Source organism: Oncorhynchus mykiss, chromosome 28 (assembly GCF_057628025.1).
Source record: "Oncorhynchus mykiss isolate SJ-2025 chromosome 28, ASM5762802v1, whole genome shotgun sequence".
In the NCBI taxonomy this organism is placed as follows: Eukaryota; Metazoa; Chordata; class Actinopteri; order Salmoniformes; family Salmonidae; genus Oncorhynchus; species Oncorhynchus mykiss.
The window spans coordinates 16,469,050-16,487,834 of NC_143049.1; the positions used below are offsets into that span (position 1 = coordinate 16,469,050).

General features: G+C 46.2%; 1 protein-coding gene across 1 annotated transcript in view; it reads right to left on the bottom strand.

Annotated features, from left to right (window-relative positions):
• LOC110508626 (PH domain leucine-rich repeat protein phosphatase 1) overlaps positions 1 to 15,931 on the bottom strand; it is a 79,287-nt gene extending 63,356 nt beyond the window's left edge. Inside the window, exon 1 of the mRNA XM_021589282.3 lies at positions 13,974 to 15,931. Coding sequence (XP_021444957.3) covers positions 13,974 to 15,561 — 1,588 coding nt within the window. The 5' untranslated portion in view covers positions 15,562 to 15,931. The remainder of the gene's footprint in view (positions 1 to 13,973) is intronic.
• Positions 15,932 to 18,785: the final 2,854 nt, after the last annotated feature.

Genomic DNA, 18,785 nt, shown 5'->3' on the forward strand with positions numbered 1-18,785 from the left:
GCTCTCCAAGGATGTCAGGGACAAGATTGTAGACCTACACGAAAGCAGAGTGTATTACAATCATCTCTGATGGGTGGTCTAATGTTCTTGGGCAAGGAACAATTAACTACATCATCTCCCCCCTCAACCAGTATTCTACAAGAGCACAGACACAAGGGACAACAGAGACACCAGTCTCTACATTGCAGATGAGCTGAAGGCAGTCATCTATGACCTTGGACCACAGAAGGTATTTGCACTGGTGACAGATAATGCTGCGAACATGAAGGCTGCTTGGTCTAAAGTGGAGAAGTCCTACCCTCACATCACACTCATTGGCTGTGCTGCTCATGCATTGAATCTGCTCCTCAAGGACATCATGGCACTGAAAACAATGGGTACACTCTACAAGAGAGCCTATGAAATGGTTAGGTATGTGAAGGGTCATCAAGTTATAGCAGCAATCTACCACACCAAGTGAGAAGAATAAGAGCACCACATTGAAGCTGCCCAGCAACACCTGTTGGGGTGGTGTTGTCATCATGTTTGACAATATCCTGGAGGGAAGGAGTCTCTCCAAGAAATGGCCATATCACAGTCTGCCGATATGGACAGCCCCATCAAGAGGATCCTCCTGGATGATGTATTTTGGGAGAGAGTGGTAAGCAGCCTGAAACTCCTGAAACCTATAGCAGTAGCCACCATTGCACGGATTGAAGGAGACAATGCCATCCTGTCTGATGTTCAGACTCTGCTTGCAGATGTAAGAGAAAAAATCTTATTGCCCTGCCCACTTCACTGTTGCTCCAAGCAGAGGAAACTGCAGTTCCTCTGCAGTTTCCGTGAAGACTTCTGCCTGAAGCCCATACATGCCGCAGCGTACATGTTGTACCCCAAGTATGCTGGAAAGAGTATCCTGTCTGGTGCAGAGATCAACAAGGTCTATGGTGTCATCACTACCGTGTCTGGATGAGGGCAGCGGCCTTGGCCTGGATGAGGGCAAGGTTCTTGGCAGTCTGGCGAAGTACACTTCCAAGTAAGGGCTTTGGGATGGAGATTCAATATGGCAGTTGTGTCAACATACTGTATCTCATCAGCCACCTGGTAAAAGGGACTTTGAGAATCTGAGGCTCTTTCCCTTGTTGCCTCCATCATCCTCCTACAAATCCCATCAATATCAGCCATCTCAGAGCACAACTGGTCCTTGTTTGGGAACACACACACCAAAGCACGCAACAGGCTGACCATCCAGGCAAATGAGGCTTTTTGAGCCTGACAACGAGCCATCCTCAACAAGGGTGGAAAGTGACAGTGAAGATGAGGCCTCAGAGTCTGATGTTCAAGAGGTGGACATTGAGGAGGTCCAGGGAGAAGACATGGAAGCCTGAGAAGACAACCAACGCTTTAGTTTCATTTTACAGATAGGAGATTTGGGAGATGTGATGGATCATTGAGGATCATTCAATATTCTCTTTTGTTGTTCCGTGAAATTGTATTAATTTCATTTAAGTAAAGTTCAATTCGTAACTAAATAGTTTTTTTTATTTCTATTGGAATGATTTAATCATTTGCAATGATGTCTACTTATGTTAAGGTAAAATGTTTATGTTTCTGTCTCCATATGATATGGTAAATATATCCAATGCAAAAAACATCTACATTTAAATGGTATTAATATTAATTTGCATATATTTCCATTCGTTCCCATCGAAAGTTTCCACCTCTGAATATTCCCCAAAATGTGCAACCCAACTGACTACCAGTCATTGCGCTAAAGCTAAGAGGGACCTTTAACATCCTTAAAACTGCATGCAGACACATAAACAGGGTATCCATGAGTTCATCTGACTCTGGGTAAGTAGAAAAAGGGCTTATTTGCCAAAATCTCGCACTATCCCTTTAAGAGGGATAGGTTAAAACTTATATTTGTAGCAAACAGAGCGAACAGTAAGGAGAATGAGAGCCACTAGCTTACAGCCACCGCTTGTTCCTCAGTATCTCCCTACAGCGCAGTGGCACCAATCAGTTATATTTCCGATGGTATCAACATAATTAAATGTTCACGCATTTTGGAGTAGAATCTAGAATCTAGAACCTTCTATATCCAGAGGCGGAACTTTGGGGAACGCTTGGCAAGCAAACCAGTCCAGGGTTTGAGCAGTCAACTACAGAAGTGAAAAATGATTCCTTAGTTGTTCATTTTCTCGAAATATAAATGCACAAACTAGTTTGGAACCAATGTCTTAAGTAGCTGAACATGTTATTACTCCAACCTCGTGAAAGTGAAAAACTGAGACTTTTTCAATTTCTTAAAAAAATGACTTTATATCGAAGGAGTGCCTTAGATTTGATGGCCTGCACATGTGCAGTCCGGCGCAAGACGACCGTTAGACCGATGTTTTCCTGAGCATAAGTTTAGCTAGCCTACAAGCGTGATTCTATTGGAGAAGCAGCTTCCGCACACTGGGGCCGCTTGTGCTCTCTTTCTTCTCCCTCTTTCACTCTTACCTCTTTTGTTTTGTTTAAAATTTAACGAGGCCTGGTTGGAACGGCAGACAGGCAGGGAGGAGGGAGGCTGAAGCTACAGTGGGCATGGCATGGCATCCGGGGTGTTTTGGCTTAGCTCCCTGTCACATGCTGGGGCCATGTGAACACAGTGGCACTGACAGAGAGGGTGGGAGGGAGTGGGTGGGGGAGAGACTGAGTGTGATGGGAAGAATATAACTAAAGAGGGGAAGTCTTTAACCAGAGGGGCACACAGGCAGAAAGAGAGAGTCTGAACGGAACAGAACACAGAGAGAGAGAAATAGTGCAAAAGAGGGAGGAAGAATGAGAAAAGAGATTGAGAGTGCCTTACTGCCTTCACAGAGAGAGCTACAGAGAGAGAGAACTATATGGAAGAGAGACAACAATAGACAAGAGGGTGAGAGAGAGACAGAGACAGAGACAGAGAGAGAGAGAGAGAGAGAGAGAGAGAGAGAGAGAGAGAGAGAGATCTCCTCAGCCAGGCTGGCGCAGCAGGTTACATTTTCTCCTTTCCCATGGCCTGGGACATTATCAGAGGCCACAGCTGAGAACAATAGCCTGCAGCGGTGTAATGAATAAGGGAAGCTGCACACTGGGCCTGGCCTGCTCCTGCCTTTGGGCCCTTCACTGTGGAGAGGGGAGGCAGAGGGGCCACCAGGGAACCACTCACTGTCCCTTTAAATTGTCTCTTTAACTTTGTGCTGTTTCACCAGCACAACATAGTGCTGCCTTTTCTCAGTGCAGAAGCAGTGAGCAGAGTTACAACCGCTAACACTGTAGAACCATTGGTGCAGAGCTGGTACAAAACCACTGACAGGGCAGCTCTGAACTGGTATAGAACCACTAACAGTTTGTTCATTTTGTTTCACCTACAGAACAGGTTATCCGTTTGTACTCAATAAACACAAAGCTTTTCTACAGTGCCTTGCGGGACAACACCACACATAGGGAAGTTATGTTAGTTAGTGTACTTCCTGGTAGTACCAGTGGTACAAAGTAGTTGGGGGTTTTAAATGAAGTCAGTTGGTATCAGTGACTGTGGACCTTTAGTTTGCCACCAGAGAGAACGCCACCCAAACACACCCTATCTTTCTGTCTGGACAAGGATTTCATCTTTTCCCGGTATTTTTCCAAATGTTGCAGCACTTTTCTCCCAGGTAACCCAATATTTTCCGGCAAAACCCGGAAGTGTCATTCAAAAGCATTATAAAGAACATGCAGTGCCTTCAGAAAGTAGGTATTCAGACCCCTAGACTTTTTTCACATTTTGTTACAGCCTAATCCGACAATGGATTTTTTTAAATGTTTCCTCAGTAATCTACACAAAATAACCCCATAATGACAAAACTTATACAGGTTTAGAAATGTTTGCAAATGTATTACAAATAAAAAAACACAAATACCTTATTTACATACACTACAGTTCAAAAGGTTATGGTCACTTAGAAATGTCCTTGTTTAATTATTCTTTTTTTAAGTCAATTAAAATAGCATCAAATTGATCAGAAATACAGTGTGGACATTGTTAATGTTATTGTAGCTGGAAACAGCAGATGATTTAATGGAATATCTACATAGACAGAGGCCCATTATCAGCAACTATCACACATGTGTTCCAATGGCACGTTGTGTTAGCTAATCCAAGTTTATCATTTTAAAAAGGCTAATTGATCATTAGAAAACCCTTTTGCAATTATGTTAGCACAGCTGAAAACTGTTGTTCTAATTAAAGGAGCCATAAAACTGGCCTTCTTTAGACTAGTTGAGTATCTGGAGTATCAGCATTTGTGGGATCGATTACAGCACATGCGGCCTACAAGTATAGGCTAGCGAATTTGATTTTCAAATATAATGGGGCCGATTTGAATAATAAGTAGGCTGACGCATATCTACCCTTCATAATATGTCCCCGAATCTTATTAGCCTGCCTCCTCTTTCTATTGTTGCTTCATTCCTTCCTCGCTTTCAACAGTTACATGAAATAAGTGTTGTAGTCCTTATCTTCATCATTCTAATGATATCCTTGACATCCTTTAATGCCACCCTTGAATTAGATCCAGAGGGCTTTCACTTCTCTTCCCGAAGATTGAGCGGTTATGGGTCTGAATTAATGACTGCTATAGCCTACCACCATCGAGAGTTTGGCTCTTCTTTCAAAACGACCAGTGAGTTCTATTGGCTGCTGCATTTAACATTCAGCAAAAAAAAAGAGCTGGCGTCCCTCTTCGAATACTCTATTGGTATAAGAATGATTTAAAAAAAAATGTTTTTATTAAAAACAATGTCCAGCAAGGTATTCTAGTCTAGCTTTTCCTGCATGGGACTCCCAACAGCTAAGGAGCGTCTTTCTTTCTTCTTAAGGAGGCCAGCGGAGCACAGTTGCTTGTGTACTGCGCAAGAGACAAGAGGCCATAAATTAGAAGCTTATTATGCATAACCCAGCTAAATATAAGGCTAATACTGCAATTCATTCTATATATAGGGCTATACATCAATCTAAAATAGGATGATCTATTTTGGGGGCAATTTGAATGGAGTTGGAGGGAAAGACCGCGAGAATGCTCGCATGTGCACTGATTTAAAGTAAGATATTCGAGTGACAGGTTGTTTTAAAACTCTGCAGGTGCAAAAAAAAAAACTATTTTAATCTTTACAGTTCAAGAAAACAAAGCCAGATAGAGATGAGTAAATTAGACGCGTATTCGATCTTTATATTACTGTGGCATAGACAATGCTGCAACAAATGTAGGCCTAACTGTCACAAGAAAATAAGTTACCATCATGAGGTGATAGGTCTACATGCATTGTGAACTGTGCTCCATACAGAGATGGGCTGTCTGTCCTCACCTGGAGCGTTGATTCATCATGCAGAGGTCGTAGAGAAAAGCCTGTTCGTATAAATCGTTTATGATAATTTACCGGTTTCTCGCAGTTATTTATACCGGGAAAATGGAGTAGATTTGGGTGATAAATCCTGTTGAATCTTGGTAACCGGGTTCCCGCCATTCAACCCTAGTCTGGACCACACAAACGTAGGTGTTGTAACCGTTTATGTTCTGACCACAGCCGTTGTATGTGGTTGTCAAACAACCACTTATCAGTTCAAAACCCATGGCAAACTGTCATAAAATAAAGTGTCTAGCCATAGAAAATGATAGCAGATTAGACCTAAATTCTGACAACATCCAATTGATCTCCATCTAATGTAGAAACGTGAAAGTCCTAATGATTTCCCTGGAGACTTGAGTGAGTTGAGGCAGATTGAATTGGTTAAATAACATTTGAGATGGCATTCAAGGACCCAACTTAAAGCAGACAGGCAGCAGTGTTTCCTAATCAGAGTGTTTGGGGTTTTGAGCTTCTTTTTTGCTCTGCTTTAATGCCGAGGGTTGCACATGCAGGCTGGCATTAGGCTGGGCTGCTGTTGATCAAAGCTGGGTAGAGTGAGCCCTGCTGGCCTGGTCCTAATCCCCCTGCATGGGCATGAGGAGCACAGGGGGCTGGGAAGGAGGAGAGGGGAGGAGTGAGCAGGGGAAGAGGGGGCTGGGGAAGAGGGGCTGTGGAGGAGGGAGCTGGTGATGAGTGGAGAGGAGGAGGGGACTGGAAAGGAGGGGTCTGGGGGGTAGTGGAGAGGAGGAAGGGACTGGGGAGGAGCGGAGGGTAGGAGGGGCTGTGGAGTGGAGAGTAGGAGGGGCTGGGGAGGAGCAGCGGGGATGGGCTATGGACAGGGGGGGGGGGGGCTGTGGAGGAAGGGGCTGGGGAGGAGTGGAGAGGAGAAGAGGAGGGGACTGGAGAGGAGGGGCCTGGGGGGTAGTGGACTGGAGGAAGGGCCTGGGGGGTAGTGGAGTAGAGGAAGGGACTGGGTAGGAGTGGAGGGTAGGAGGGGCTATGGACAGGGGGGGGGACTGTGGAGGAAGGGGCTGGGGAGGAGGAGGGGACTGGAATGGAGGGGCCTGGGGGGTAGTGGACTGGAGGAAGGGCCTGGGGGGTAGTGGAGTAGAGGAAGGGACTGGGTAGGAGTGGAGGGTAGGAGGGGGCTGTGAAAGGGAGAGGAAAGTGGGGACTGTGGAGAAAGAAGCGTGATTTACTGGGGATTGGGGCTGACAAGAGGATGGGATATGGGATTCTAGGGCTGTCCTGACTTTGGGGAGACCCCTTCCCTGCCATGTTAACCCCATGTGGGCTCACTCCCTCCTCTATATCCAAAGCTTCTCACAGAATAACACTTTTCCTTCAGGCCAGTTTGACAGACAGCTGAGAAGGCAGGCATTTCCCATAGGGTGTATAGGCTCCCGCCCCCTTCACGCCCCTCTCCACTCCCTCCCTCCCTCCCTCACCAGGCTAGACAGGAATGGCATAGCATGACATTCTTTAGCCCAGAGAGTTCAGCTGCTTACCACAAAGCAGTGTTCACTTCAAAAAGTGGTTATCGGTTCCTGCTCTACTTTACATTTGAAAACCACAAGCCTTTCTCAGAACCACCTCGGGCTAAACTCAATCACCATGGTCACCAGGAATACTGTGCATTACCGTCCATCACAGTACATGAGGAAAGGAGAGGAGTGGGAGGACAGGAGAGCCCTAGATGAGGGTGGCAGAGAAAAAGGTAGACTATGGACAGTCAGAGAAGAAAAAAAAAAGATGGTCTGGTGAGGGAGAGAAAGACACAGCGAGAGATGAATGGAATCTGTCAGATGGTCTGAGGGAGGAGATGTGAGATATGATAGCGAGAGGAAAGAGACGAGGACAGATTGAGGGAGAAATTGAGAGTGGGAGGGGTGGCGTGGGAGAGAGGGAGGGAGGGATGTCGGCCAAGAGGGGGGGGATCTATATTAGAATGAAAACAGACATGCTCCTCTGGCTCTGCAGGCTGACACCACTATCATAAAAGCATCTCGCTGCGCGCATTCACACACACCACCAGCCAAAACCACCGTCCTCACATACCGGATCAGACCACCTCCCCCAACACACACAGAAATCCTGCCTACCCCCACGCACACACACCTTATGTAACAGTGTGTTCCGCCCGTGAGGAGACAACGCAACAGTGCCCTCTTGCCCCCCCCCCCCACCCTCCTTGGGTGTGCGCACACAAGACACATTGGATTCGAGCCCTGGAACGTGTGAAATCTGATTAGACAATTACATTGACTCACCAATGGGCTGTTTAGGAACACACCATTAGCTTCCAGCCAGGAAAGGAGATGAGATGAGGGGAGACAACCACCGTTAGGGGACTCACTCTCACTATCGGTTGGCATTCATTTTGAAGCGATTTTCTCTCTACTGCTAAACTACTAGTAAGACCTTGAGGACCTTGAATCTAATAAGTTTAATCACGTTGAAAAAAATGAAAGAGCTCCTAAATTTGTTGCCAAGACGACCAGTGACACATACATAAAGAAGGTGTCAGAAACCGTGTTCTTCTGCCATGATGTAAAAGATTTGGAGAAGACAGATTTGTGAATGTGGGACCAATCTGGGGTGTTGAGCAAGAGGAGAGCAGATCAGAGGAGAGGAGCGGGGAGAGGAGGAGCGGGGAGAGGAGGAGCGGAGAGGAGCAGGGAGAGGAGCAGGGAGAGGAGCGGAGAGGAGGAGCGGAGAGGAGGAGCGGGGAGAGGAGGAGCGGAGAGAGGAGGAGCGGGGAGGAGGAGGAGCGGGGAGGAGGAGGAGCGGGGAGGAGGAGGAGCGGGGAGGAGGAGGAGCGGGGAGGAGGAGGAGCGGGGAGAGGGGAGAGGAGGAGCGGGGAGAGGAGTGGGAGACTCAGAGTCAACTGTGAGCTTAGCGGCTGCCGAGGCTTCAGAGAACTTCACGCTTCATTAAGCCTTTAAACCCCTAGCTAGCTGCGGAGTTCTTAAAGTCACCATGTCACCACCAAATTCCTGCTCACTACTCAGCTATGTGACAGGGGAAAACAAGACGCGCAGTAATACATGTATTTAAATGTGTGGACTGTGGGCAAACTAATGTAAGGTAAATATTAATGGCCTGTATGCAAATACTGTATCACCAAAATTATTTCCTCTTTATGTAGTGAAAACATCCTCTCTCTGGCCTCACTGTGCTATGAGTGTGTGTACATGGAAATATGAAACGCCTGGATTATGGCATTTCTTTAAGACAGCCGAGTCTGACTGATCAGCCTTTTCATTTGAAACTCACAATGGTCATGTGACATTTTCTGAGCGGGCATGTATTAGTCTGCTATGTGTTGTGTACAAAGGGGTCCTTCAGCTTGGGCACTGGCTGGCTGGCTGCGTTGGATATCTCCTTCGTCATCAGTTCCACATGAGCGGCACAGTCCCATGCTGCACCTGTCCGTCACGCCGACACACGCCGCCTCAAACCCGTGTGACACAGCAACATTGTTAAACATTACCCAACTCTTTACCCGAATGAAGGAGAGAATAAAATCAACTCAGCCCTCTCACCTGACGGTCTCCGCTCACCCGTAGTATCATACTCTCTGAAGTAGCCTAAAAGCAGTAGCCTAAAAGCACAATAGGCCAAGTAATGTATTGCCGGAGTGACTTTTGAATAAATAGGCCAACCAATAACAGTATAATGACAGCGAATCTCAGTTCAAAAGCAATGCACTGTCAACTAAGCACAAATTTCACTCAACTGGAGCACTGCAGCTTGTGATACGTTTGATATAGACCGGAAGCAAAATATATATATATTTTATTAAAACAAGTCCCGGGGGAGACGGTAATTAAAAGTAAAATCCTACATTTTCCTAAATGTGGGTTGTTTGCTGAGCTAAACTAAGGAGAAGGCTAATACAAGTAAATCATTCAGGGCTGGTACAAAGCACTCTGGCACCTCAGCCTCTGGGGAAGCCCTGTGTGCTCCGGTGCCGAGGTTTAAACCACTGATTCTGTTCTCTCACACACACACACCCCTCTGAGTTTGCTAGTGGGGAAACAGTCACATCCTCTTGGCAAGGGAGAGCTTTGTTAGGTTATTCTCCCGAGAGGTCTCTGGGCTGATCCTAGTTCAGCGGAGTCACAGAGGGACACTAACCTAACGAAGAAAGACGCCCGAGCGGAATCCCCACTTCTGTTTTTCAGGGGGAAATGGAAGTTCGGTTGATAATACCGTTTCCTGAAAACCAGTACAATCCGCTTTCTGACAACGCCGCTAAGGGTGAAGGGACACAGAAGTCCCTGAAATATGAGCTGGTCCCAGTTCAGTGGGATTCTGGAAAAAGGTACCCGGTTTGGGAATCGCCGTTTCAGCCACAGCTCCCGAGTCATAGAAGCCCTCAACTCACATGGCACCGGCAGTCAACACAACATGTTTTCTCACAGCCTTGAACTGTGGAGTTTCTACTTGGGTTAAGTCTATCTTTAGTTTATGTAATAGGTATTGTAATAAGCAATATTTTGTATCGGTCTTATTATCCTGCAATAAGTGTTAAGTCATTTAATTACCAACATACAGTATGATTTACTCTGTTCCTTTAAGTCTTGACAGAGAAAATGGAGGGCCATAATGCACTGTACTAGTGACCTGTCATCGTAATGGCCCCTGTGTGGGCAGAACTGGAGGTCTCACTCTGCAGACTGTCAAAGAGCACCGCCATGGCCCTTTGATCTGTGTGTGTGTGTGTGTGTGTGTCCCTCTCTCTCTGGCAGACCCTCCGCTCACCCAGGTAAGATACTGTATCTCATCCGGTCACCGAGGGAGGGAGGGCACGGTCTGGTTGGATTCACAGGCTTTAGAGTAGAGCTTCGACAACTGAGCAATCTCACTGCATTTGCCCGCCGTTCAGGCCTATATCTCCAACAGGTACCAAACGGGTGTTGTTGATTGTAAGACACGACTGTCTCCGCCACACACCTAAAGACCTAATACTGCATGACTGTCGAGATGAGATATTAGAGTCTACTGGATTTCCTGTTACAGACGCTTCACACACACCTAAAGACCTAACACTGCATGACTTTCGAGATAAGATATTAGAGTCTACTGGACTTCCTGTTACAGATGCTTCACACACACACACACACCTAACACAGAAAGGCCTTCAGTAAAAGCAGCTGTGCCTGCAGCAAGTCAGCCGAGGCAGCTCCCGTTTTCCCTCTCCCTGTATTCACTATCTGAGAGGAACAGTCACTCAAAGTCAGTCAGTCAACTGAAGACGTGGCAGTAGCACTACTAGCTTCCCTCCTCTGATCCTCTCCATCCTCACACTTTAGGTTTCATTTAGCAGACGCTCTTATCCAGAGCCACTTACAGTTGGGTGCATTCATCTTGAAGATAGCCGGGTGAGACAACCACATATCACAGGCGTAGTTAAGTACACTATTCCTCAATAAAGAAGTTAGCAGCTAAGTCAGTGGTAGTAGGAAAAGCTTTGTTTTTTTTTAATGGGGGAGGTTCTTATTCTAAAGATATTCTTTGAAGAGGTCGGGTTTCAGACGTTTTCAGAAGATGGGAAGGGACTGGGCAGGGACACTTCCTCCCCAGCAGACGTGCCCGGCATTCTATAAGAGCCAGCGTACATTCCTCCACCATTCGAGTGCCTCACACAAGGGCATATGGGCTGATGCTTTTAAACGACCTTGTATGCTGCTACTCCGACTCCACTGGCCTTTTAGACCAGAGTCAGGCGCTTGGACTTTTGAACTGTAGAGAGACAGGGACCTGGTTATTGGCTAGTGGCCCAGGGGGGTGAGTCGAGGGTCAGACGGGGCCTGAGGAGGGCTCAGATGAGCAGAGTTAAGCTGACTCACGTGGGACTGGGAGGGGACAGGGAGGGAGGGAAGTGTTGGCTGGCTGGCTCCTGGAGGTAGAGCAGCGTCAAAGCTACTGTAATGGCTGTCACAGCTGGTTGGTTGGCTAGCTAGTTCGACTCAGCTGACTGCACATACACATATGCCACACAGGGAGGCTGCAGGCCTGTTAAGCATATTAACTAGAGCTGGGAGATATGGTTAAAAATCCATTTGGCAATAAATTGCCTGAATTGGTGCGAGAACAAATAGAACAATATGTGTAATAACGATGTGCACCATTTTGTTGGTCATTATCCTTTAAAAACTGATACTACTAGTTTAATATTTATGCCATCAATTCTCCCATTAACAATAACCCATATAGCAAACATTTAATTTCAAACTTCACATTTCTGTAGGGGGGGGTTGGGTTAAATGTGGAAGACACATTTCAGTTGAAGGCATTCAGTTGTACAACTGACTAGGTATCCCCCTTTCCCTTCTCGTAATGAACAATGTCAGCAAAACGCCTGCGATCAGTGGTTGGTATGGTCGGTGTCGATCATTTTTGGTTAATCGTCCAAGATCTACTGTTAACCACCACTATCCCACACACACACACACTTTTGCTCTCTCTTTGCATCCTAATCCACACACGCTCCTTGTGCCCATCATATAAAACCATTTACATGAACTGATTCTACTATCCACTCAAGGCACTGTGGGCTTTTAAACAAAGACACAAAAGGACTATGGGCCTGGCACATTTGACAGTGAAGGTGAATGGGACAGCGACAACATGCTAGCCATTTTCAGTCTCACATTGACAACGACCTCTGCAACAATAGCTATCCTCTCTCAGTCCGGGCAGGACAGACGTTTGGGGAGACAGAGAGTGTGTGTTTTGACCTCTGTTCACGTGCAGTATCAGGCTCCTGAATTTAAAAAGCTCACCTTCACGTTTCTAAGACCTTCATGTCCCTGGTGAACGTTCTAGAAACAAAGACACATTCAGACAGGCAAGCACAGTGTTTGTGCTAATCATCCCCTGCTTACCCAGAAGCCTTGGTTATATTACTGTCACTTCTGTCTCTCTGTTTCTCCCCCCAGCTGAAGCAGAGGTGGTGTATCAGTGGTGGGAGAGTGAATGAAAAGCGCTTCCTGCTCTCTGGTGGGGCTGGGACTGGGGCTAGTGCTGAGGATGGGACTGGGCTTAGGCTGTGGCTGAGGCTGGGACTGGGGCTAGTGCTGAGGATGGGACTGGGCTGAGGCTGTGGTTGAGGTTGTCCCCATGGGCTAGTGCTGAGGATGGGACTGGGCTGAGGCTGTGGCTGAGGTTGGCACTGGGGCTAGTGCTGAGGATGGGACTGGGCTTAGGCTGTGGCTGAGGTTGAGACTGGGGCTAGTGCGGAGGATGAGACTGGGACTGAGGCTAGGGCTGGGGCTAGTGCTGAGGATGGGACTGGGGCTGAGGCTGGGGCTGAGGCTGGGGCATGCAAACCCAGCTTGGCAGGCAGGCAGTTACTGTGACAGTCCAGGATGCAGGGTGTCTGGAGGACAGGGCCCGTGCAGCATTTAAATGACCACAATTTACTGAATACATTTAAGAGCTGGGGTTTTATGGTCCCCCAAGCCCCCCTTACATCCCTCTCTCTCGACCCATCCACTCCTCTATCCCTCTCCCCATCCATCCATCCGCCCACACAGGCATTCATGCCTTTCATTGCAATGATAATGGGCCAAAGCTGTAACAGGGCCCATGTCTGAGGGCCATAAGTTGCAGCGCTGGCTTTGTGGCCATATCATGCGTGTCGATGGGAGCGGAGTGTGCTGCCACGGTTCAACAAAGACGGAGGGAGAAGAGGGAAAAAACAACCACGCTAAAAATGTTTTAAAAAAGACTTCCCTACTGCCTTCAGCAGGGCAACTTTGCCCAAAGCATACCTTCCCTGTTAATCTTAAAAGACCTCATGCCAGTATATACACACAGTCAGGCCTGGTCGGCAAGCCTGAACACGTTAGGTGACGGGTGTTCAAAATGTGTGTGAGCTATACACACACTATGGTGATACTGGATAAGCAGTTATTGTGTGGTGAGCTTCACTTCCTACTTACCTTGTCAACACTTGTTCCCAGAGTCTTATATCTGCCTATCATTATCGTCCTGCATGGAATATGGACTGTTACGCTCACCTCGCCTGTCAAAGTGCACAGTTAATGACAACAGGGAAGAATGGGCCCGTCCTATACCATCTGCAGGGCATTGTAACAGAGGACAATAGTCTGTTTCTACACGGGGGATAAGGAGAGGCGAGGTGCTAAAGGGTTGACTTTGAGCACCTGCAGGGTAGGTCGAGATCAAAGTTACAATGGTATAACATGGCATTAAGCTGCACCACGTAGGCTAATGCCATTCTCTAATACAAATAGACATTGTAGGCTTTGGAATGACATGCAGGGAGGTGTACACCAATGCACAAGTGTACATTAGGTGCAACAGTTCCTTCCTCAAACTCCATCACCAAAAATGGCACAAAATGCACAAGAAAGTGAATTGTGCACAATGATGAAGACAAGGTACATGGCTTTTCCCCTCTTACCAACTTCAAGAGCCACCTATTAAATCAGGGGCCACTGATTCTCTGACCATGTGTCAACATAAGGCCTGGTGTAATAACATCCACACATCTTTCACACCTCAACAGCGCCTCATTCACAATCATTGAGCAAGTGGCTTTTTACCTGCGTAAAACCGCAACAGAGAGCCAAGCTCGGTGTTCATCCCTTCCTCCTGCACGCGCCACGGGTCCTTAAATCCCAGTTTGAAGAGAAAGTCATTCTGGATCTGGAGAGGCCTTTCGTCTTGCCCAAGCCTCCTGACAGCTTCACCGTGGAGCTGAACGTAAAGTGTGGGACTGGTGTCTCCTGCTGCATCCCAATCCTGATCAGTCGCCCCCGACCCTGTTTTCAAACCTCCTTGCCGATGGTCAGGTTCTTGGATGTCGGGCGTGTGAACTCTCATAAAGGCCCGGGACAATGAGCGACTGCTACTGCTGGGTGGCAGGCTGCCCAGACTGAGAAGTTTGAGTCTGTCACCTGCCCCCATATCGTTTGTCACCCCACCGTTGCTAAACTTGTAGTTGGCAGCGACAGTGTTGCCATTGGGGAGAATGGGGTCAACGTTTGTGGTAGGACAGTCGAGCTCCAGTTCGTCTGAGGAGCTTCCATAGGTTTCGTGGCCCTCCACGGCTCGATCAAAAGTAGGGCTCAGGATGGATGCCTCTGTGCCCAGGATCATGTCGTCACTGAGGGAGTCCCGGTGCTCACTGAGCCGGACCCCTGAGCTGCTGAGGTCATCAAATGCACTGCTGCTCTCCACGTCTGAACCAGAATTGAGCCCGTAGCTGTCCAGTCCGTTCAGCCTCTGTTCTGAATCATAATCGTTAGGAGGATCCAGGTTAGAATTCAGATCCGACGAGTTAGTTATATTATCTTGCGACTCTGAGTCTGGAGTAAAAAGTTTAGCATCTAAATCCTGTTGCCTCTCATCGCCGTTCTCCATAAGCAGTAGCCTCAGCCTGTCACTTGGCTGGTCCGATAGGCCGCCACTGAGTTCTGGGGGTCCCGAATGGTTGCACTTGATACTTCCATCTTCCTTTAGCTTAGACTGGGCGTCATTATATGTATACTTCACATTACAGTTGCCGTTTTGATCAGTCTTTAAGTTGTCTTTACAAAATATACGCAATACAGTGCTCGACTTACTGCAGAGTTTGCTCATACGGAGCGCCATCTCGCCGGCTGTAGTATCCATCGTGCACACCACCGGCCTAGGATATGAAGGCGACGTGAGTTTATCGTGGACGTGTATGGATCCCCTGTGAAGATCCCCTCGCACCCACTCTCTATCTGAAGGCTGTAGTTGCATGTTTTGCCGATGCCTCAACAACGTCTTCCTATCCAGACTCCGAGTATGCAGAGACGCAGAGGAGATGGCCGAGTTCATCTTGGCGCCGAAGGCGGCAGTGACAGCTGAGGTGGCAGTGGTTGCAGAGAGGTTCCTCTTCAGCCTCCTCCGTCTCAACAGGAGCGAGTTGGAGTTACTGGATAAACTCCGACCATTCGTAGATGTGCTTCCATTACTTTTATTCGAAGCACTAGACCCCAACGCAACATGGGAATTTCTAATATCTAGACGAGAGGCTGCCACATTTCCACCGCCATCATCCACAGGCTTCCCCTGAGCGACAGACAGTCCACTAGGCTTCTTAAACTTATTCGCACTTACATCTGCCGAGCCTATATCAACGACAGTCCGCGCACTTTCCATTTTGGCAAATGAAAAGTACACTAAATCTCCGTGCGTACTTCGCTTAACATCAGCCTTCTACATTAAAAAAGCGCGTCAATATGAGCACAATACAGAAAATATCCGCCGGTTGGGCGGTGTACTTATCCCGCTCTTCATTCACTTATTTGCCTTCGTGCTCCAGTTGGAATCTCCCATGCTGTACCCGAAAACATTTTTACCAAGGAAATCCGCTAAAAGAGTCTGGACTCGAAGTTTGAGATCGGTACAAGGGCGGAGACGTGACTGTGTGTCTCATTTACACTGAATACTATGGTAGAATATGAAATGAACGTCGGGAGACCGCTTACGCAAATACAGAACGATATATATTCATGATGTGACAAATGGGGCGCAATACGGTATTGCCTTCTGGGAAATGTATTTTAATGTAAGGATTTCATGTTGGAATACCGAAGTAAAAACTACATTTCCCAAATGAAGTGAATACCCACAGCAGACAATGTTCAGAATGGTGTAAATAGACATGTAATACACAGAAATACGGCTCCTGTTTGGTAGAGAGCCTTATCATTTTTAAGCAAAGGGCAACATTTCTGCCGTGCCTTCAGAGCGTATTAATCATACCCCTTGACTTATTCCACATTTTGTGTTAGACTGAATTTAAAAAAAATGATATTTCTATATATTTTTACCCATCTACACACAATACCCCATAAAGACAAATTGAAAACATGTTTTTAGAATGTTTGCAAATTTATTGAGAAAGAAATACAGAAATCTAATTGACATAATTATTCACACCCCTGAGTCTAAGAGCTTTCCACATCTAGATTGTGCAACATTTGCCCATTATTCTTTTCAAAATTCTTCAGCGCTGTCAAATTGGTTGATCAATGCTAGACAACTCTGTTCAGGTCTTGCTTTTCAAGTAGATTTAAGTTAAAACTGTGTCTCAGCCACTCAGGAATATCTCACTGTCATCTTGGTAATCAACTCCAGTGTAGATTTGGCCTTGTGTTTTAGGTTATTGTCCTGCTGAAAGGTGAATTCATCTCCCAGTGTCTAGTGGGAAGTGGACTGAACCAGGTTTTCCACTAGGATTTTGACTGTGCTTAGCTCCATTCCATTTCTTTTTCATCCTGAAAATCTCCCTAGTCCTTAACGATTACAAGCAGACCCATAACTTGATATAGCCACCACTCTGTTTGAAAATATGGAGAGTGGTACTCAGTAATGTGTTGTATTGGAATTGCCCCAAACATAACACTCTGTATTCAGGACAAAAAGTGAATTTTTTCACTTTGCCACGTTTTGCAGTATTACTTAATATTATGTGTCTTGTTGCAAACAGGAGGCATGTTTTGGAACATTTCTATTCTGTACATACTACAATGTTATTGATCCCATCCTCAGTTTTCTCCTATCATAGCCATTGAACTCTAACTGTTTTAAATTCCCCATTGGCCTCAGTGAACTCCCGGAGTGGTTTCCTTCCTCTCCAGCAAATTAGTTAGGAAGGACACCTGTATCTTTGTAGTGACTGGGTGTATTGATACACCATCCAAAGTGTAATTAATAACTGCACCATGCTCAAAGGGATGAAACAGTTTCAAATGCACTGCTCGACTGAGGGACGGTACAGATAATTGTACGTGTGGGGTACAGAGGTGAGGTAGCCATTCAAAAATCATGTTAAACACTATTATTGCACATTTTTACATCTAAGCTAATTTAGGCTTGCCATAAAGGGATTGAATACTTATTGACTCAAGACTTTTATTTTTTACAAATCAATGAAAAAAAAAATGAAGTTTAAACTATTCCACTTTAACATTATGTGTAGGCCAGTTATATTTTTTCTCTCAATTTAATCTGCATTTTAAATGCAGGCTGTAAACAACAAAATGTGGAAAAAGTCAAAGGTTGTGAATACCATCTGAAGACACTATATGTGCAACAACCTTATGCACTGCCCATGTCCTTAGTGAATATCCCTCTTGTGGAATTGTTTGATACCTCGGATTCAACCGTCTGACTATGTAGGAAATTAAGTTACTGTACCTGGAAAATAAACTTGTCAAGTGCATCAAGCATAAAACCATTCTAAAGCCTATATCAAAATGTTACAATAGGAGACGGAACATGTATTTCCCAACACTAATACAAATATATTCAATATCTAGCAGAAGTTTTTTTTAGGATTTGTGCTTGCATCAAATACCATGGGAAAATAACGTTAGTCTTCTTGACCAGTGATGACCATCAACTTCAGTTGAGCACCATCTCATCAGGACGCCATTTCACAAGGCCACAACTACTGGCCGACTTGCTGCCCTCAAGGATATTCCATTGTCCTCTTCTGCCACCTAGTGACGCTTCCTCTCAGTATAACGACAATAATCCGGGGCCCAATCATGGTCTGGGGACCCACAGGGTGTGCAGGCATTTGCTGAAGCTCAGTACAAACACTCCTTCCTTATTCTAATGAAGTCATTCAATTAATAATTTAGTACACTTGACTGTACACCGTTCCGAATGCTACCCCAGACCCTTAAAAGAGATTATTTGGTACATTTGTATACTTTTTTGGCAATTGTTCTAAAAGTAGCGCTCGCAAGCCTAAAGTGGCCCCTGAATTTCGCCCATTACATAATGTATGTGCACCACGTCATCGCGCTCGCTCTCACTCTGCTATGTGTGCATCTTGCTAGCCGTCACTCAACAGGGCCAGGGGCTGAAGCTCACTGGCTAGAACTCGAATTGCTAGGGGGCTGGCCTACATTGGGGAAAATGTAGGGAATATGGCACAGCACAGCTTCCAGAAAAACAGTTGCTTTGAAACTAGGGATTTCATGGCAAATTGAAGTAAAACAGTAATTCTGCTCACATGTTATGCATGTATGAACTACACTGACACATCCAGAACAAAACACTTATATGCTGATGTTTGAGCTTTTTTTTAACCTATACCCACAGTGTTAGTAGGTTACAGTGTAACAACTAGGCTGAGTAGTACAACAGTTTGACTTACTTGATTTAAACTCTTGGCTCCTATAAGGCGCAGAGGCCGTGGAATATTGTCTTCCATCACTCTGATCGGGTCATGTTTTTCCCAGGTCACACCAGTGCTGCTCTCGATGATCTATGCCTGAACGGCTCGCCAACTGTTTTGAGTCCTGGAGTACGACTGAAACGCTGAAATAAATTGACACCAGTCAAAAAGGTGATTGCTGGGAAAATCC